At 37.8% G+C, this 21,550-nt stretch overlaps 2 protein-coding genes across 8 annotated transcripts in view; one reads left to right on the top strand and one right to left on the bottom strand.

Annotated features, from left to right (window-relative positions):
- LOC108028877 (inositol hexakisphosphate and diphosphoinositol-pentakisphosphate kinase) overlaps positions 1-8,549 on the bottom strand; it is a 31,217-nt gene extending 22,668 nt beyond the window's left edge. For 3 of the 7 annotated variants that reach the window (XM_017100871.3, XM_017100872.3, XM_017100887.3), the window contains exon 1: positions 7,947-8,549. In XM_017100871.3, the coding sequence (XP_016956360.1) occupies positions 7,947-8,069 (123 nt within the window). In that variant the 5' untranslated portion in view covers positions 8,070-8,549. Of the gene's footprint in view, positions 1-1,681; positions 1,795-4,142; positions 4,199-7,946 lie in introns of those variants that run through there. The other 4 variants (XM_017100881.3, XM_017100882.3, XM_044093644.2 and 1 more) reach the window with 3 other exon arrangements.
- Positions 8,550-20,222: 11,673 nt separating this feature from the next.
- The window catches only part of LOC108028881 (adhesion G protein-coupled receptor B1), a 31,259-nt gene continuing 29,931 nt past the window's right edge, over positions 20,223-21,550 (top strand). Inside the window, exon 1 of the mRNA XM_017100889.3 lies at positions 20,223-20,568. The gene's annotated coding sequence lies outside the window, so the exon portion shown is untranslated. The remainder of the gene's footprint in view (positions 20,569-21,550) is intronic.

The following is a 21,550-nucleotide window of genomic DNA, read 5'->3' as shown; positions in this document are numbered from 1 at the left end:
GAGAAACAAAGTTTTATTTTTTGTTAATTTCGGTCGCAAAGATAAACTTAAGACAAGGTATAAAATAAAGACGAACTGTTTGCAAAATGGTTAGTCTTTATTTCGGGACACCCCAAAAAACATATTGGTCAGATTGACCAATAATTTGGATAAGCATAGACTTTTCTACTCAACCATTAAAATAGTAACTTAAGTAGATTAAACAAAATATGAAAAAAAAATATTTAAAAGTCAGTTTTTCAGTCACTTATCCAACTCATAAAATGTAGTATTTAAATACATAAAACTGATAAGTTAACAATTGACAGATACTTCAGTGTAGCATATTTACAACTAAATTAATAATAAAAGTAATTTTAAGTCACCTTTTCCAAAAGTAAGTTCATCTTACACCATTTGGGGGAGTGGCTTGCACTTGACTTTTAGCTGTGTGGATGTGAAGTCATAACTTTATAAATCTTTCTGTACGGCAGTTGGGAATTATAAGCAACACATTTCGGAAAATGTGTGATAGTATTGTCTTGAGTATGGAAAATTTTAAGTTAGGGTAAATCTAACTATTTACAGTTTCATTATCCAAAATACACTTATCACTTATCATTGCTAAAATCAAGTACAAACAGATCGATTTTACGCGAACCATTGAAGAACGTTTGTGCTGAAAAAGTTCGCACATGAAGCACATTATGGATTTAGATATCTGTCAACTGTAATGATTCCAGCTTATTCTATAAGCTCTCTGGATATAAGGCAAATAACTTACACAGTGTTAATGTCTGTTAACGGCAAGAACTAATAACTTTAAAATATTAATGTTATTTAGACATATTTCGATTATCTCAGTTTTCAATCCTTACTTCTCTTACTAGCTCATAATTAAAACTCAATTCAAATTTACAACATATGTATATTGATTTAAGATGCCTGTAACTTTCTTCCTTTATTATTAAATCGTTCTTGTTTTTAATACAAATATGATTTAAATTTATTGGAAATATGATATTAATCTGTTTTATATCCGAAAAATGTACACAGATTTTAATTTCTCAGACTTTTAAAATATTAATTTGCACTAATTTTACGTGCAAATGGTATTTGTATCATAGATTTTTAGCCATGACAGAAACCCCGATTTGAACAATATTTAAATTTGTAATATATAAATTTATATTTAAAGGTACATACACATTTGTTATTATTTTTAGTGCATGGGGAGGCCAAGAATGAGTAAACGAAGGGGAGAACGCGTTCTCTTTGTTTAATTGTTTCGACTTGCTAGAGACGTCTTATTATCATGTTCGCTTTCATTTGTTGACGACACGACTCAACTACAACGTACTTACTTATATGGCGCTCGCGCACTGCTAATAAAAGCGACTACAAAGGCATCGAGCGCACAAAGGGAGCGACGAAAAGCAAAAACTGGTAACAAGCGGTGGCTAAGGCCGATAAGAACTCCGTTGATAAAGGTGCGAGTCTTGTGGCCCAGAACTTCCGCAAAGTCGCCTGAGCGCCAATTGGCCAAGTCAATACTCGCTTTATGAAAAGTATATTTTTCCGTACCTAAAGTCATTTTGCCTTAATTTAAGAATATTCGGTCTTGACTTATTATTATTGTGGGGCATATTCAACCATTTCTTAACTTGGAAAGATAAATAATGTTTTTTGGCACCTTTCTTACCAGTATGGAGCATTTGAATAAACAGAAAAGGCAACTGCCTTAGGAATGCTCAATGACCTTCGAATGTGCGCTTTCCTGGAAATTTGTTGTATGATACAAACGTTGGGAAATACTGAGACTATATATTATTGAACCTTAAATGAATGGTTGTTGGGATCGATTTTGAGAAAACCCCCAAAGCATGAGCGCAATATATAACGCTTACGTTATGGGTAAAATATATCGAAGCCATTCGACCATTCATTAACAAGTTATAACCATTTAATAATAAATAATTAGCAAATTCGACAGAGTGCTAGAGGGACGATATCTTTATATTTCTACAACTAGTTTCGGCTTGCCGAAGTTCCCTTCTGTAGAGTGAACATACATAAGTGCGAATTACAAATTAAATATTACATGTGTACAATAGGCCGGTCCACTTTTTAAGCTTTATCTCTTACCCAGTCCGCATTGAGGATTTTAAAGTCCAAAGACATTTTTCGCACAAAACCCGTTTATTTATCCCACGAATTATATTAACCGTGGTACAAGATTTAAAAAATTATGGTAGTCTACGAACGTTCCGAGGGATTGCCTGGAGTTGCCCATATGTACAATGTATTTCACTTCTTTCAGATATTCAGTGTATCCAAAAACAAATTTACTGAATAGAACGCGTTTTAGGGTCGCGAATCGATTTCAAAATTTATAACTCATACGCACTGTTGCCTTTGATGTGTGAGCCTGACTTGCTCAAATTTCTTAATTTCGTTTGTCACTTTTCCGGGGACTATTTCAAAAAACATTTTGCAATTGTCCATTTCAACTAATATTGACTGGGATCAGAGTGGTAGCCAAGTTGGGGGTGGGAAATCTATTTATTCGAGGGAAGTTCTAACTGGAACACCTGTTGTATGAGTAGTTTTTGGGCAAACCCAAACCATGCAAATAAGTGCGAAAGCATTTCATTTTTTGTACCGCCCTAATTTACATTGATCGTACATAAGAACATAACATGTACATAGGTACATAAGAACAAAATAAACTTACTTCTTGTATATTTTGGCATTAATCAAAAGGTTAAAAGCCTAAAAATTGCCTAGAATTTAGGTAAAATTTTCCTAAATCTGGAGATATTGTAATTTAAATTCCAATTGACTTCTCCTATACCTTTTAACTTTTATTGAATATTAAACATTTTTGTAGGAGAGTACATTTAAAACTTTTTCCTAAGCTTGAAAAAAAAATGTTTAAGAGAAATGTTAAAAAAAAAACTAATAGTAACTGCAAAATGATTTTCTTAGACCTCCCTCTTTACAGTTTTTATTATGTTTTAAGGTAAAATCTTATTATAACTGGAATATGCTTCGAAAAGGCGCATAAAATCGCATTAGGCCCACGGTTTTCGCCACAGGACTGTTAGTCGTAGACTAATTGAAGAACCGAAAGATCAACAGTGCTGCAACGGTTTCGCCCGTCAATTTAACGTACACGGATTCTCGGTTTTATACCCTTGCAGAGGGTATAATAAATTCAGTTTGGTTTTTAATTTCGAATTAAATGTTATCAAAATCGGACGACTATATCATATAGCTGCAAGGAACGATCGGAAAATTAGTGGTAAAAAAATATACAAAAATTGTATCTTTGGTGTTTTGTAACATATAACCTTCTACGCTTGGAAATAACATTTTTTAATTAGTTCTGAATTTCAAATTAAATTTTATTAAAATTGGACGTCTTTATCATATAGCTGTCATAGGAACGATCGGATAATTGGTGGGAAAATAATATGAAACAAATTATAGCCTTGGCGTTTTTTGACATATTGTCTTATAATATTGGGAATAAAATTTTTTATATTTTTATTTCGAATTCAATTTAATAAAAATCGCACTAATTTAACATTAAGATGTCAAGAAAATGGTCTGAAAAAAAAGAATGAAATAAGTTTTTTTAACATCACTGATGTCAGCACAATACTTAAATATTTAACATGGTGTTACTAATTTGATTATTTCTTATAACTGCAAGGGTATACAAAATTCGGCATTTACTGCCATCCAGTGCTTTGCAAGATTGGGTAAACGACCTTCCGAGTCTTCTGATCTGTATAGAACAATATCAGACTCCCCCGCCACTACCACTGTTTTAGAGCAATTTAAATTTTACATTATCAGGTCTGAATTCGATATTTGAATAAGTATTGAGTTTATTGGACAGATAGAGGGGGAGGCAAAAGGCCAAACTGTTAAATTGTTATTTATTCAATATAATACGCTAGCCGCGCACTCTGGTCTCTCTAGGTGCATTCTAGGGTCCAGGAATGCAGTAATTTCCGATTCGGATATCAACTTAAAAGATTTTTTTAAGTCATAAAAGATGTTTGATAAGTACACACGAGAGTAGTTCACTGAGAATCACTATTTGTCAGACTGCAGCAATGCAGCGTCACTTCAATATTTGTGATAGGGCTCACCAAAAAAATTGTATTTGCAGCCGCAAAAGTAAATGCGGTGCTTTACCGCTCCGTCCGCAAGTTAAACCTTGACTGCGGATCTTGAGATGCAATTGGGCCCGAATGCCACCCGATATTCCAGACGGGGCCCTTAGGCCAACACCAAAACAAACAAATTGAACAAACAACTGGCACTGGGATTTAATTAATGCAGCCAGGGAGCCGAAAATTTAATTGTAATTTAACGCGCTCGCCGAATGAGCAAACAATCGAACCGAAAGGAAACAGAAAAAACAACGACGGTGTTTATAAACAAGATAAAACGAGAGATGGTACCGGCTTCCAAGACCGGTTACTCAGCTAACAGGAGTGCGGTAGAGGCTTAAAAAATCTATTTTTTGCATAAATGTGTACCCAAAGTATCCAAGAAAGTGTCCCCAAAATGTCAGAAAACAACTCCAAGTACTTCTAAAGTTATGGAAGAAAAAGTGAGCAAGTGTCGGGGAGGCATACAAGCGGCCGGAACACATTGACGCGATTCCTCGGCTTTTCATTTTTACGATCTTACGATTGGCGGGAAAGTCCTATCGGAACGAGACAACATTTATTGTACTTGTGATAAAATTATCTTCTAGTTTAACGCTAAAAAAAACTTATAAACCCACGTATTAAAAAATCAAATATGAATTTTAAATCTTTTTTCCTTTTTGTTCAATTTTTAAGTTTTTACTAGAATGAAAAATGCAACCTGCAGTTGTTTATTAGTTAAAATGAGTAACTTTGTAGTCAAAAATTTTATTCTTAAAAATTCGATACATTAATTATTATAAAATTAAAAATAAACACTAAAAAAATCACAAATTTCAAAACGATCTGTAAATTAGTTTTCGAGAAGATTGTACAGCGACACCTTTTAGGAGAACGATTTAAAGTTTTGGACTCTAGAAGACCAGTCTGGATGAACCCACGATCAAAGGGTCATATCTTTTTCAATTTTCGTTCGATTGACATGCAATTTGATCACAACATTCTTGAAATGGTTTACATTAATAAAAAATAAGCGAAAGAAATGTTAACTTCCATTTCCCATGGTGCATCCCTACCCTCGAGTTATTCATTTCGTGTTTGCCTCTCTTGGATGTTCTGCACTAAAAGTCAACGAAATAACACGCAAAAAAAATGTATGAGACGTTTAAAATGTATTATATGGCTTATTATTTTTGAAGCTGTTTCGGATATACATATCGTATCTGAATGCGCACCTTCCCCTACGGAATGTTGCGTAGCACTTATGTTTAGGAATTGCGCTGAAATCATCAATTTTTCCTCCTTTTCAATCGAACATACCCCTTATTTTTGGGGGGCGATAACAATTAAAGCGGGTGAGCGAGTGAAGAAGGATTTTTAAAATGTAGTAAAATAAACGGTGAGTAATTTGTACGAATATTTTGAGGTAGTTTCGAAAGGTGTAAATAACAAAAACGCAATGTATTTAAAACTTATAATGTGTTTTGTTCAGCCTTTGCCTTGTGAATCGTTCTCAAAGTTCCATAAAAATTACTCATACGACACGTATGCAAGCCAGGACTTTAAAAGAAAAATCGATTTCTCATCTCCAACTCTTTCTACTCTCGTATCTCGGTGAATATGAATCAAATATAAATGACAAATACCGAAGTGTTTTTGTTGGGAAGACATATGTAAGTCAGAAATTGACACCTCGTACTTTCTTACCAAGTGAGTGCCACCCACATTAGAGTGGGCGTGCTGATAGGTATTGACGATATACTTTTTAGTTAACATTTTTTTTGGCATAAAAACTGTAGGCGTAACAGAACACTGCGCTCTATACGAAGTTAAGGAATCCCAACCTCGAGCTTAGACAGTTTCCGAAATATGTGAGTCAAATTGAGTATATTTATAAGTTCGTGGGCTGCTTGTGGGCAGGGTAAACAATTTTTTTAATTCATACTCTACGAGTAACGGGTAATATAATAATAATATTATTGATCAGTTGATTATTCGTAGACCCTTTCTTTAACAAAATGAGCATCAAGTTAGCAAAACAACTTTTGTTATCCAACATTTTTCTGCTAAGTTGGTATCAAGTATGAACTTCCTAAGCTGCGTAACAATAATTAGAAAATTTATTTATATAATCTTATATTTCTCTTAATATAGATTTCTCAGATTCTTGCAGGTGTCATATAGACGTAAGCAACTAGTTCATTTTTTTCAAAATAAATTCTAAGCATAGAGCGACGAAATTTGTTGTTTTCCGAAGCTTTTACGGATAATAACGAAACGAAAACAGTTCAAAACATTTTGGAAAAAATTAATTTTAGTGAGTACTGCTTAATTTTACTAGTACTTACTAGTTTTTATAAAAAATAAATGTTAAAAGTTGAGCGATAAAATGTATTCTTTCACAAATAATTTACGGATAAATACGGCGAATTCCCAGTTCCCAGTGTACTGTTAACTTAATATTAACTTAGCAGAACACCTTATAATTAAACAAAATTAAACGGAAAATTGTTTTCCTAGTTTATTGACGGATAAAAGTTTCGCAAAAACGTTGAATTACTAAAAGCTAGCTAAAAAGCTAGAAGTTACGAAGCTAGAAGCTTACTTATTTTACTGTCTTAGTGCATTGAACTCTTGTTACATTATACCATGTTATCTAAAAAAACTATATATATATGTTTCCTAGAAGTAGGAAAATCGTTTAAATGTAACTAATTTTTTTTGTAATTACGTTCGTAAATTCGTCAAGTTCTGTAATGTTTTTCCGGCTGTTAAGGTGCACACCGCCTATGTATGGCGTATGTATGTATATTAACAGCGTAGAATTTATGTGCGTCAGCCCCCTCACCTATCTAAACTGATGCTTTGGGGTGTTGTTGTTGTTTTTGCCTAACGGAACTTTGTTAATTTGGAAAACGCACTCCCAAAAGTGTCAAGGAGAGGGAGTCCTAGGGAGAGCGAGAGCTTTTGGCATTGACATTGAAAAGTCAGCTGTTGGAGAGAGCGAGCAGATGAGTGGGAAGAGCAGGAGAGAGTGTGGCGGAGAGCCGAAGCAGCACTGCAAGAAACCCGCAAGAATGTCAGGGTCAGGCAGCGCATGCAAACATCTACAGTCAGGGTCAGCAAAATAATGTCACACTTTAAAATTAAAAAAAAGTGTTTTTCTGAAACAAGTTTTTTGAAAAAATTTTAATTTGTTACATCCATTATGTATTCCATTTTGACTTTTGCCAAGCTTTTACAATAATGTTATAAGGTTTTTTAGGACCATTAAATTAGTGGTCACCGATCACTGCTATAATTGGGACCTCCACTATAACAGTGTACGTGAGTTTTAGGCAAGTATGTGCACTAGGGTGGGTCGCTGTGGGGGGACGTAATTTTCGAAGGACTCTCAGTAATGTTGGCAAACACACTTGAGGTCTAGAACCACCTTTATATTGCTCGCCAATATTTATTGATACCCTTTAGGCATTACGTTTGGCCCCATGCAAATCGACCCGCCCTAATGTGCATTTAGCCCACTTACTAGTAGAGTGACATAAGGTTGAAAACATGATTTTTGAGTTAATGATGCACAAATGTTTGTTATGTAATTATCTAGTGTTCTTTCGATCTTGAATAATACAGCGCATATTTTCGCACTGCTGAGAGACATATGGCGCAGAAAACTTTGGGAGCCTTTACATATCTCGAAATGCCATTCTTGAGTTATTACTCTCTAGTAAACCAACGCTATGCAAAGCGATAATAATAATAAGAGAACCCCATAGTTTTAGTTAGTTATTGGAAACATACGTTGCCATCCTGTAAGCCCAGGTAGAAGCCCACGCGCTGCTGCTGCGGGTGAATCTGTGGCGGGTTCTGCTGTTGCTGCTGGGATATATCCTGGTAGCCGGATTCCAGTTCCGTGTAGGACATTTTACCAGGTGCGGGGGGTGTTTTCCAACGAAAAGGGAGCTATGTGTTTTGTGTTATTTCACATTATCACACGCACGAGCACACAATCGTCGCACGCAAAGAAAAAGTTTATTCTTCGTATGACACTTCTATTTGTCGCACTGTTCTTCGATTTTACGAGTTACGAAATCGGTTTTTGGCTTTGGATTTTTTATTAATTTAATTATTATGCTGGGAAATTTGGGAGAGCGGCGAGCGTCGGCGGGAGCAAGAAGTGAGCGAGGCAAGCACGCTGGCAGCGGGAGGGGGTTACGGGCTGGCCGTAGCGTTCGCGCCGCTGCTGCTGTTATGTATTGATTGCCGAATGAGTTTCACTTTTTAACTGCAATTATGCTTCATTTAAGAGCCAAAATTTGCACCCTCGGCTGCCCGCAGAAAAAGTTTCGAAAAGTAAACTTTTCCATCGATTTGTTGACATCGAGGTTTGGCCATCGCAGAAAGAGCGGAAATTGGTGGAATTTCGCCAGTGCTCCTGGGCTGGTCACACCGAAAGCCTGTACACCATCCTGCACCCAATACACCCTCCTCACATAGCGGAGACGCACTTCCGAGAGCCGATGCACCCTCCTGAAGCCTAGTACTCAGGCCAGCTAAAACTGCGTTTATGCGGTGCCCGTTAAATAATATATAATTATAATAAAAAACTAAAAACTTAGTACAGAATATTGCGATAATGTTCCATTTCCGTTCAGTTCCGAAAACAAAATATTAGGGTCTTCGCATTGTTTTGACATTACTTCAGCAGCTATACGATAGAGTCGTCCGTTTTTAGTTAATTTCAGTCAACATTCTAAAATACTGAAATAAAGATATTTCCAAGAGTAGAAGTCAAACAACACCGAAGTTTCATTTTTTATAATATTTTTTTGATTATTCCTATGAGCTAAAGAATTTAGGTGCCCGGATCGTTTAAGCTTGTTTTTTGCGGAAACAGAATTAACCTTTTGGTAGGATTTCATCGCGTTAGCTTTAAACTGAGAGACTAGTTTGCCTTAAAACAGACAAGCTTTCGACTTTTCTAAAATTAAAAATATTCACATACATATTTAGATATTGTTACATATTATTTTACAAGACAATTTTTTTTGCCACGAAATATAAAACTGGGAGAGTATTTCGTGCACACTCAGAAAAAAACCGACAAATCGAGAATGATTTGCTTCTATGGCGATTTCTCTGAATTTTGGAAAATTGCCTTTTGGTGACGCAGGGAGTTAGCCTGGAATTTTAAAAATAAACAAAAATATTTTTTTAATTTTAATAAAAAGAAAGTTCTAAAGTACAGCATTTATTAAAAATTCTTGCTTTGTAGAAAAATTTATTTTTCATACTTTTCCAGTGTGCTTCATCACTACATGGACAGCCGTCCACAATGATACTGACTGTACACAACTTTTTTTTGTTAGATAGATGACTTGACTTCATGTCGAATTGGAATTTTGTGTATTCCTTAACCTATACGAACTAAATATTTTTAAAAAGAGTCTCTTCAATTTATGGATGGATTAGGGATTATAAAATTTGTTTTATATACATCATAAAATTATTTATTTAAATAAAACAAGGAAGAACACTACAGTCGAGTGCCCCGACTATCAGACAACTGATACCCAACCAAAGGGAGTGCGATGGAGAATGAGGTATGCAAGCAGAAAAGCTACTCTTTCCGGGTTAGCGGGAACCACCTATGTAAACCTAAAAAAATTGCTCTTTATTCAAGAAATTCAGCGTTAAATCGGCAAAATCGCCAATGATTTTTATCCTACGCCGACTCGCCTTTATTTTAAGTAATTCATTTTCTTGAATTTATGGTTTGCCATTTCTGAATAAAATGAGACATTTTTCTTAACTGTACGGTAAAAAACTTTATAAATAAGGAATATTTTCTTAAAATACATTTGAGGAATTTGTTTGTTTTTGTATGCCAATTTTGAGTTGTAAATGGGAATATAGTCTATAAATTTGTATATTTACCTGCATTTATTTAAGATTTATTTTATATAAATACTTTTCATAAACATGAACATATTAATACCAAAGAAAAAATTCTAACCTCAGAACTCGAACCCGCGACTGGTCACACCATATCCAGATATTAACTAAAGAGGGCTATTGTGTTTTTGGTCCAGCCAATAACATTTATTCTAACCTAAACCTTTTTAAGAACCGTTTAAGCAATTTGTAAAGTAAAGAAATTACCATTATTTAAAGGAAAAAATAGAAAAAAAGGTGCAATTCTTACTCTTTTTGTTTACAAAATTTTAGATTATATAAATTTTAGAAGTTTTTTCTATAATCAAGAAAATATTTTTAAATTTAAGAAAATATTTCCTCATTCAATAAAATCACGGGTGATTTTCGAATATTTAGGGTGCATTTTTTTGAGTGTAGTGGCGATTACATTATTTGGTCATAACTTCTTAATTAATGATAAAATTTGAAGAATTCAAGATATGGAAAAAAGCATCATTAAACAAACGGAATCTAATTGCTAAAGAACATAAGACCACGTCTTTAAACCATTATAAATGAAGAAACTTTTTGTCATAGATATAATTAAAGCAGGAATGTTCTATAACAACAGTGGGTCTTAGTTTTCAAAAACTGACTTATTGTAAAGGAAGCAGGCACATTATTTGCACAATAGAAAACGCTCAAACTCGTTTGGTGACTCGTTTCTTGTTCGCCGCCAGAATGGACAAGATCGCAGATACGCAGATCGTAGACTCACCCGGTGTTCGACAAGTTGTTCACTTTCTTTTTCATTTCACTTTTCCCCTCTGTATCTCTTTCTCCGACATGTGTGGCGTTTCTGAAGACGATGATGACGGCTTACAATGTTGTTTGAATAATACATTTCTTAAATTTTACACTTCTCTGAGTTAGGGAGCGTTGAGTAAATGATTTTGAAATACAGGAGTGGTCTTACGAGTAGCGCGAAGATAGATTTGAGTTCTTGGCTAATTAGATAAAGTGAAAGGGTATATTATATTCGTTGAAAAGTATGTGAGGCACGCGCTATTGAGGTATTGTGAGTAACAACCCGGCAAACTTTGAAAATGGTAGAATTTTTTGTTCGAATCTTTTAAAATTGGCAAAAAAGAAACCTATTTCGAAAAACATCCTTTTCTTTAAATTCATTTTGTTGAAATCACTAATTTTTTAATTTGTTAAAAATAAAAAAAAAGTATTTAGGAATTGCCACCACAAACCAAAAAATGTTGTTTAATATATGCGCCAGTTTGTCACCTACAATGGATTTTTATAAGTTGGAGCCATTTTTTTGTATTTAAAATATTGAATTGTATCTTAGACCTTGCTTGTTGCTTGTTGCAGCAAGTAGTGCTTCTCACTTGAAGTTTTAGCTGAGAGCTGGATCTGTCTGCGATCTCGGAAACTATGAGCTATTGAATTAAGATTTCAGATTTAAAATGCTTAGTTCGGACCGCCCATTAAAAAGTGTTAAGCTAATAAAGAAGTCGACGCTAGGTGTGCACCTGTTAAGGTCGCTGCGCTGCACATCTCCATCGCACTCCCCTCTGCTGAGTATTCAATAGTCGGCGATTCTCTTGTTCAAAGTACCATCATCGAATTCTGAAACACTTATATACAAGCGCTTCCGCCAAGTTGTGGGTTGAGATATTCAAAGCAAAACGCCAGTAAGCGTCCTTTGGCCGTTTGTTCGATTCACCTTTCCAAGTCCGCCTCATTAATCATGTGTCCCCTAATGCTCTCACCTGAAGTTAATTGCTCACCTGGGCAGAGGGCGTGGCTGAGGGGGGATATTGCAAAATGCACGTGCGCCCTGCATTACCAGTGAAAGATACCGAGGAGACACCGAGAAAAATCGCTTATCGGCGACTTTTCGAAACTAGCAAGCTTTCTCTCCCTTCGCCCCCTAGAAAATATTTGTGGAAGAATTCGAAAATCCAGTGGAGAGTGAAAGCAGCCGGCGAAATGTGCGAGTTTCGTTTGGTCTTTTGCCAAGGCCCAAATACAAACTCCGAAAATCTCCCAAAGATCGTTGACTGCGGTTGTAGCTGTGTGCTACCTGCGTGTGGACCTGGCTGCGCAGGTGTGGGTTCCACACTTGCCGCTTGTTTTCATTTTTGGGCTTGGCCGATCGGCGATCGCAGTAGTGAACTCGTTTTTGGTCGCCTTAAAGTTATTGAATGCCTGGTCACTGGCGGGGGAATTTATTGGACACGGGTGGGCACATGGTGTGCCTATACATATGTACCGAACTGCGATTAGGGGCTGCAGGCCTATGTGAACGCTGAACACAATCTTATTTAAAGGCTGACTACAGCGTGCATTTCCAGCAAATTAAAAAACTTGGTAATCGAACGATCTTTTCCACACTAACTTCTGGAATGGGTTTAGCAACTCGTTTGGTACTTAACAATTAATAATTCAAAGGACAAAATGTTTACAAGCTTGTTAAGAGTCAAAAGAATTAGTGGAAGTTGGTATACTTAATTTGTTAAAAATAGTCTGAGTACTATTTGGGATATCCCAAATCATTTTGAATATCCCAGGACATGAAACGATTGGTTCCTTGTTGTCGAACTCTCTGATGAAAGCCATCCGTTTCGGCTACTTTGGGGCCATTGAACTTTGAAATTTTTGAAATTTTTGCTAATTTCAATGCAACAAATTTGTCTTACTGCCAAACCATAGAGGGTTATTTGGAAAGTTTTTAAAGCTTAGCATGTCCGGCGACTCATGCTAGACAGGTGTTCCCATTTTGGGTTTAAGTTACGAAATGTTGAAACAAGAAAGCTGGCTGGAACGCCGATGATTATGTACCCTCCAGGTCGTTCCTATGGGAGCAATGTATATATATAAAGATTAACAATTTTAAATATACTAAGATTTAAACCTACTATCGTATTGGTTTTGTTGAAAAATAAATATAACGATTTAGCAATTTTTGAAATTAGTTTGTTATCAAATAAAAATATAACGTTTTAGCAATATGTATTGGTGCTATATTAGTACATATATGAACTAGTAGTCCGATTTTTGTCTGTAAAAATACCGGAATAAAGGAGAACATGATCAAAACCAATAAAGCTTAGTATTTTCCCATTGCCGCATATTATTGCCTATTAATATTCGATCGTTCCTATAGCACTTACATATATATTCCGAACTTATAAAAAATAAATGTTTAAATAAAAAATATTTTTGTGGAAAATTGCAGACCTGTGTTTTTGAAGCTGAGAGACAAGCTCGCTTAGAAACGACCAAACGAACACCGATCACGGATATAAATACTTTAAATCTGGTAAAAAATAATTACCAAACAACCGAATTATTCCTAGGGATTTCATTAGATTTGTGATCTGTAAATCACAGCTAAATCAGTATAGAATTGTAGGAACAAGTGCCGGTGCTACTATTTTGGCCGCAGCAGTACGTGGACAAAGGCATCGATAGGTAACGATTCTGCTTATCATGCAGTCACCATGTGCGCCATGTGATCAGCGATTTATGAGCACGCCGCCAAATGAAAAAGAAAACACAAGGTGTCGACGTCGAGACCAAAGCTGCGGCCAGCAGCAGCAGGTTGCAACTTACATGAAGCAAGTGCCGTGAGTGCAAAGCAAAATAAAGAAAAAGCGGAAAATGCCCAAAAAGAAGGGGAAAACCAGTCATGAGGTTGCACGCCAGGAGGTTTTTCGCAATTGCTGAAATATTTTTCCACTTCTTCTGCTCCTTTGTTTTTTGTCCCCCTCTTTTTCGCCAATTGCGTAAAATATTTTAAACTGCCCTTTCGAATTTGCCTTAGAGGCGGGGGAGTCGGGACTTTTGGTTTTAATAGTTTTTTCTATCTGACATTGCTGATTGTTGGCTTACTTAGATGATTGACAACACTTTTGTGGCTGAAAACACATATTCCCGTAGAGTCACCTCCGAAATAATATTTAGTGAATGCTTCCAGAAGGATGACAGTAGTTAGTTGGATCATAAAAATGAGGTAACAATATTATACATAGTTACTTTTTGAAAGGTCTTTAAGACACTTGTTTATTAATATTCCAAGTTCCAACCAATTCAGGTTGCATATGAATTAACATACAACTATAATGACACCCTTTAACTTTGCAGCTCTATTGATATGGTTAAAACTCGAAAGGAATCCGACCTCTGATCGAGACATGCACCGCTTTAAAATTACCGTCCATACAAGCCATGTTCGCTAAATAAGGTTAATAGTATTGCTAAAATAAGGTTGATAGTATTGGTAAAATAAGGTTAATATTATTTGTCAAGGCTTTGTATTGTTAGCACTGACCAATGTAAGGAGCTTAATGTTATTTCCCAGCTGCCTAAGCTAGTTGTTGCTTACAATATATTCATTTATTCGGCAGAATTAAAGGAAGAAATTAGAGGTGTAAACTAAAACATATATCGCCAAAATTAGTTAATCGCAACTCAAGATGTTATTACAAACATGGAGTTCAAAAAAAACCTTTAAAACAAGAAAGGAAATTAACTTCGGCAAGTTGAATTTGGTTTACCCTTGCAGTTATAAGAAATAATCAACCTTAGTAACACCATTTCACATTTTTAAGAATTATTGCCAGCTTCAATAATTTAAAAAAAAATTGTTTGTATAAATATTTTATTCTCTGATCGTTTTGACAGTTAAATGCTAGAGTTGTCAGATTTTTATTAAATTTAATTCAAAATTCTCAAAAATACATAAATTATATTCGCAATATTTTATGATAATGTGTCCAAAAACACCGAAGCTATAATTTGTTTCTTATTTCCCACCAATTTCCTGATCGTTCGTAAGGCAGCTATATGATACAGTCGTCCGATTTTGATCAAATTTAATTCAAAATTCAGAACTTATTAAAAAATGGTATTTCCAAGCGTAGGAGGGTTTATCCTAAAAACACCAAAGATATAATTAAAAAAAAAATGTTCCGATTATTCTATCTATATTATTACTTGCGTAGAAACGGACGGACAGACGGACGGACAGACGGACGGACAGACGGACGGACAGACGGACGGACGGACAGACGGACAGACGGACAAGTCGCCTAGCAGTCAGGGCGATAGTGTCAGCCGTGGCAGGAAAGGTCGCTGTCATGGCTGAAGACACTTCCGCCGCCTTCTTCTACTGCTTCCGGTGCTGCCTCTGTAGGCACTGGAGAAGCTACTTTAGATGACGTTGAAGGAGCTGGAAAAGGCTATGACCATGCCATAGAGGTAGTCAGTTGCGTTAATTAGGTCACAGGTCATGCTAGTGTCATCACTTTCTTGAGAAGGACCTCCACTAAAGAGCTGCTGCGGATCGTGGTCAACCACGAGGGCCTCGGTGCGAAATGCGATCCTGGAGAACTGGTACAAGCAGTCGAAGGAGACACATCCGCCGATTGGGCCATCAACGTATGCCTCTGCATACCCCAGCCTGCCGGTACCTTCTGCCGCGAAAGCGGCTGCCGGCGGAGAAAGTGCTCGCTCGCAATGCGCCTCCACAAGGTGAGCGGCCGGGTGCTTGGTGCCATCATCCGCACCTCACCGTCCGGCGAGATCAAGAAAGTAGTGGTCAACAAGAAGCCCGCGTCGCCGCCAAATGACTTCATGAGCGAGTTGCACAAAATCAACTGCGCTGACAGAATGGACCCCGAGGCGTTCAAGAAGCAGGTGCAACTCGAGAAGTCGTGGTCGCAGACGGATGACGCCACAGTTGATGTGACGCTTAAAGTCAGCTCCACGGAGCATACATTGGCTGGTTCACCTACAACTCCCGTTGGGGCGCATCACGCGTGCCACAAAATGTCGGCCGACAGTGCGGACAGACTAGCCACAGGACACGCGAGTCCAGAGCCCGGTGGGCTGCCCGAACTGCCACTTCAAGGGATACCCCTTGGAACACCACATGTTGAAGAAGAAAAAATTTGTATGAAAAAAAGAAAAATATGGCTAAACATTTTCAAAAAATCAAACAAAATGAATTTTGAAAAATTCTATTTGCTGTTACCATTAGTTTTGTTTGGAGAAACGTTTTGCATCAAAAAAGTTGAGATTCCAAGATGACGAAAAAAATTCAAAGAGCAGATTTTCACAAAAACAGTATTGTATCATTCAAAGGGCATTTAAATTACCTTTTCATTCTTATTTTAAATTACCATTTAATTATTTGTAGTCTTTATACCCTTGCAGCGGGTATAATGATTTCAGTCAAAGCTTGCAACGCTGTGAAGGAGACGTTTCCCCATAAAGTATATATATTCTTGATCAGCGTCACTAGACGAGTCCATCTAGCCATGTCCGTTCGTCTGTCCGTCCGTTTCTACGCAAACTAGTCTCTCAGTTTTTAAGCTATCAGGCTGAAATTTTCCCAAAAGTCCTCTTTCTCTTGCAGGTAGTATATAAGTCTGAAGCAGCCGGATCGGAAAACTATATATTGTAGCTCCCACAGAAACTATAGGGAAAAAAATGTAGAAAAAAATATATCGTTGATTTTTAACATATAACCTCCTACGCTTGGAAATAACATTTTTTAATTAGTTCTGAATTTCAAATCAAATATTATCAAAATCAGATGACTACATCATATAGCTGCCATACGAACAGTCGGAAAATTGGTGGGAAAATAATATGAAAAAATTATATCTTTGATGTTTTTCAACATATAACCTTCTAAGCTTGGAAATAACATTTTTTAATTAGTTCTGAATTTCGAACTAAATTTTATTAAAATCGATCGACTATATCATCTAGCTGTTACAGGAAAGATCCGAAAATGGGTGGGAAAATACGGTCAGAGAAATAATGAAATATTTATACCCCTTACTCGTAGAGTAAAAGGGTATACTAGATTCGTCGGAAAGTATGTAACAGGCAGAAGATGCGTTTCCGACCCCATAAAGTAGATATATTCTTGATCAGGAGCACTAGCCGAGTCGAGCCATGTCCGTCTATCCTTATGAACGCTGAGATCCTGGAAACTATACAAGCTAGAACAGCCAAACTTGGCTTCCTGCTGAGTAACGGGTATCTAATAGTCGAGGCACTCGACTATAGCGTTCTTCCTTGTTTTTTGAATCCAGCAACAATCCTTAAAAATTTCACATGTTGTTACCAAGGTTGATTATTTCTTATAACTGCAAGGGTATACAAACTTCGGCTTGCCGAAGCTAACTTCCTTTCTTGTTAATTTGTATAATACTAAGAATAAGACTTGTTTTTAGTCGCCAATCGCCAAAAAACACGTTCAGAGAAGGGCCACCGGAAAAATTTAATTGTGCTAACATTTCAAATGCGAAAACTTCAAGATGCATTGAAAGCTAACAGGCTTGCGGTAGACCTGGACATCGATCTTACATCGACGTATGCTTGTTAGAACATCGGAAAACTATGATTTCTCCTTATTTCACCTTATTAATCTTTTCTAGCCACAAACACTCAATTTAGACTAAACGAGTACGGCAGGTAACTTGGACAAGACGGAGTTTTAATACCCTTGTTGGCTGTATGATCTAAAATATGGCTGAGATAAGCTAGCCGAGTCGAGGTAGCCATCTAGAATGTTGGGATTAAGCATCAGGTTCTTGCACTTCCTTCCGTTTCACTCCAAACAGCATTATAAATTTGAGAACATTTTGGTGCGAAATGAGTATGAAATGTTCTTGAACCAAGAATTTATTATGATGAAATTAAGAATAAATTCCCCATAAACAAATATAAAAATATAAAAATTAAATTCCGAATTATATAAATATATTCGATATAATATATATTCCGATATATTTATAAAAGAAGTAAAACGTTACGCAAGTTATGAAGTCTGTGATATTCTTAGCAATACTTCGCTTAAATTAAATGTGTTAATCTATTGAATTTATATTATTACATAAATTATTTTTTTAATTTTAGAGTCGTAATTGCTTCTTCTTGTACGCCAAATAGCAAACACAAATAAAGGACTTTCTCGGATACTTTGTGTTTTAAGAGTGACATATTCCTGAATATTTTCCTATATATTGGGGTCGCCTTGAAGTCACTTCGTAGAGTCTTCTTTAGTTTCCGACAATAAAACACGAGAGTAAATACATATACAAATAATAATTACGGTAAGCCTATGTTTGTCTCTTCCGGTAATCGAACTTATGGTTGCAAGCTTACATTAGACAAAATCAGTAGCCGCCACTGTCCCGGTGCGCTTCGTCACCACGTGGACTGCCGTCCACAGTGATACTTCATAAGGGGTCGGAGTACTTCTGGGGTACTTTTCCTAAAACAAATCAAATATCTTATAGGATATAAGAATATATATAGGATAGTGTGTGACAAAAAACATTGTAACGTCGAACGTACAAGCCTTTTTTGTCTAAAGTGTTGAAAAAGTGTTCGCATTTAGGTGGAGCCAGTGTGCGAATACGGAAACAGTCGCTGTTGTGCCCACATTTTGATACACTTGCAAGGGGGTACAGAACTTTTCAACGCAGTGAAAGAAACGTTTCAGACCCCATAAAGTACACGCATCCCCAAAAGAGTCCATCTAGCCATGTGCCCTTGCTAAAAATACGTTACTAAAATAAAATTGGAACATTATCGTAATATCTCTGTGATTATTTGGCTTTCTAAGAATCCGAAAGCTCTGCACACACAATGCGCCCACGGGAACGACCTGCGAGGGTATAGAAACGTCGGCTAGTTCCTAGACTTGACACGCAGAATGTACTTGTGCCCCTGAAGCCCAGCTTGCTCCGGCCGAGTGCCACGCCCACAAGCCGCAAAAGCATGCGGCGCCCGCATTTTGAAACACTTTTGCTTGGTCAATATATGTGCGCACACTGTACACTGCGCAAATCGCATGCCGAAAAGGTTGAAATTATACGTTGAACGAGGCCCTCGACGCGCCGTTCTCGTTGATAATTGTGAAGAAATTGTGTGCCTTGCTCGTGTTTGTTTTGGTTATGCTGCTTCTGTAATTTGCGATTTTTTATTTCCCCTCTGCGGCTCGCTGTGGCTGTTGTTGCTTTCACATAATTCGAGTTGAACGCTCTATTTAAGCCACCACGGCAAGTGCCTCAAAGTAGATGTTAGGTCTACTTTGCGAGCCAAAAAGTGATCAAAACACTTAATTGCGCCCGAAACGTTGGCCGCTTCTTCGAACGTCTGTTTTATATAGCTCATAACTTTTGTTGATGGATATTTACCTTCCTCACAACGCAACCGTTACACGCCTTTTGCCATTTACAAAGGAGCATTTTAATGTGTTTCCCTACCCAGAAATACCGAACGAGAGTTCAGTTATGCAAGCAGCCCGAAAAATTTATACAAAATCACGTTTCCCTCGCCAGCGACAAATAAAAATCCAACGCATTTTTCGAATCCAACCCAAGGCAGTACCATTGAATTCTTTTTTACGCGACTTCGACAAACATAGACTACTGTGGCGGGGATCAAGTTTGCAGCTTTCGGTTTTGTGCCCAGAATCATCAACGGAAAACAACAAACCATGGGGTATAGTATAGTGTATAGTACATAAACCCCAAAGATACCAAACTTACTTTGGGCTTAGTCGAGGACCCCTGCCAGGGCGGGACAAGCGAAGCGAACTGGAGACATTATCTTAAATCCCTACCTAAAAATCATCTTCCTAAAAGTATCTGCACGAACCAAAGTTGGGCCGAACGGCGGTGGGCAGGCTGAAGATGCTGGCTGAAAGTTCAACATTCGAAAGTGAGCTGTGGGCTGCGCCGCTGCCGCTGCCGCTGTCGGCACCTCTTTAAACGCAGATTTACGCGAACAGGTTGTGGGGCCGCTGAAGTCAGCGATGCCTCTTCAGTGGGTTTTCCCGCCAGGCTTGGCTATGTTGTTGGAGGGACTGAGAAGCCGGCGAGGGAGAGGCTGAGTCGAGGCCGACTAGCGGATACCCACTACCGCGAGGTGCCTGGGACTACGAGATACTAGTCTTCGCGTCCTCCCGCCGACTTAGCCGCTCCTCTGTGCTTCTCGTGCAACAACAACGAGGTAGCATACCGAGTGCCAAAGCTCGCTGCGCCAGCTTTTGGGGCAGCGTCGCCGACCGCGCGCGCGGCGATCGACTGGGGCTGGAGACGCGAGTTCAGTCAGCAACGAACGCGCCGCAGAGCAGCACGCACGCGCACCGCTCCGCGCTCTCTCCGCTTTCCTCTCCGCCCGAGTAACGGTACTGTGTGTGGACCGCCGAGCAGAGATCGCTTTCTCGCCCGATTGGCAGGCTCTCGATCGGCCGGTGTATTTTTTTGTTGTTGAGTGTGGAAGTGAAATGGAATTCGCTGCGTTTTAATTGCCCGCAGCACAGTGCCACTTGTCGGGCGGATTTCATTAACCCGGGATAACACAGCAGCGCAGCCACACCTCCGGAGAGCGAGCCGAGGATATATCTGGCGAATAGGCAGCAGCACGCAGATACTGCAAAGCCACGTACTCCGCTGCGATCAGCGTAAGTTCGCAGAGAAAATGCTGGAAAGTAAGAGTGGCGACAACAGTCGTGAACTACAAGTGACATTATCGGGCACGTGCAAAGCCAGGGCCCACAACCTGTAGGACGGGTTAACCAGGGCAGATTAACCGAATCAGTGGTGAATTTAGCCCGAATTACGAAGGTCTTGGGAGTGAAGTGCCGCATCTTAAGCAGCCACGAAGTGCGTTGTTGCCTGGAGGAGGGGCCCATTGTTCGGGAGGGTCTGTGGTGGGACTCTACACCCGCCTGCACTGATTGTGGCACCGAATTTCAGGCTAAGAAACCAGCACACTCGAAAGGCAATAACCCAAATTGTCTATTTGATGGTTTATTAATTTTTAAATTGACTATCTAAAGCAAAATAATTGATAGTCACGTTTGACTAAAAGGTTTTACTGGATCCAACCTCGTCCATCTATCTGGCTGTCCATCCGTTTGACTGTATGAACTCCGAGATCTTGAACATCATAGGAGCTCTAGATTTTGGGCTTATCTTGTAGATTCTACACTCAAAGAAATTTTACAGCAATCGGTGGTCAAGGAGTGTTGGGCAACAAAACAAGCGCAATATTTTGTGTACCTTTAGATCGATTTTTCTTAAACCATGAAGAATCTTCTGTTTTGAATGTGTTAAAAATATAGGACAATGTTTCTTGAAATCTGTGGTTGCCTTTAAAATGGGAAATAAGTGTTACAAATAAAAGGACATAGTTCTTTTTTGTTTTAGAGGTAAATATATGTTTATAAAACACAATCGTAGAAAACGTTTGCCCTGTGGCAAGGTGATCTTATATTGGGGTCAATTCGATGACTTCCTCTTCAGACATTTAAACACTTATCTAATATTGACACCTAGATGGGGGCACATTGATGACGATTTTCCAACTTAAATACTACCTAAATACTTTAAATACTAGTTTGCATAGAAACGAACACACGGACATGGCTAGATCGACTCGCC

Source organism: Drosophila biarmipes, chromosome X (assembly GCF_025231255.1).
Source record: "Drosophila biarmipes strain raj3 chromosome X, RU_DBia_V1.1, whole genome shotgun sequence".
NCBI lineage: Eukaryota > Metazoa > Arthropoda > Insecta > Diptera > Drosophilidae > Drosophila > Drosophila biarmipes.
This window is presented reverse-complemented; position numbering and strand designations above follow the sequence as displayed.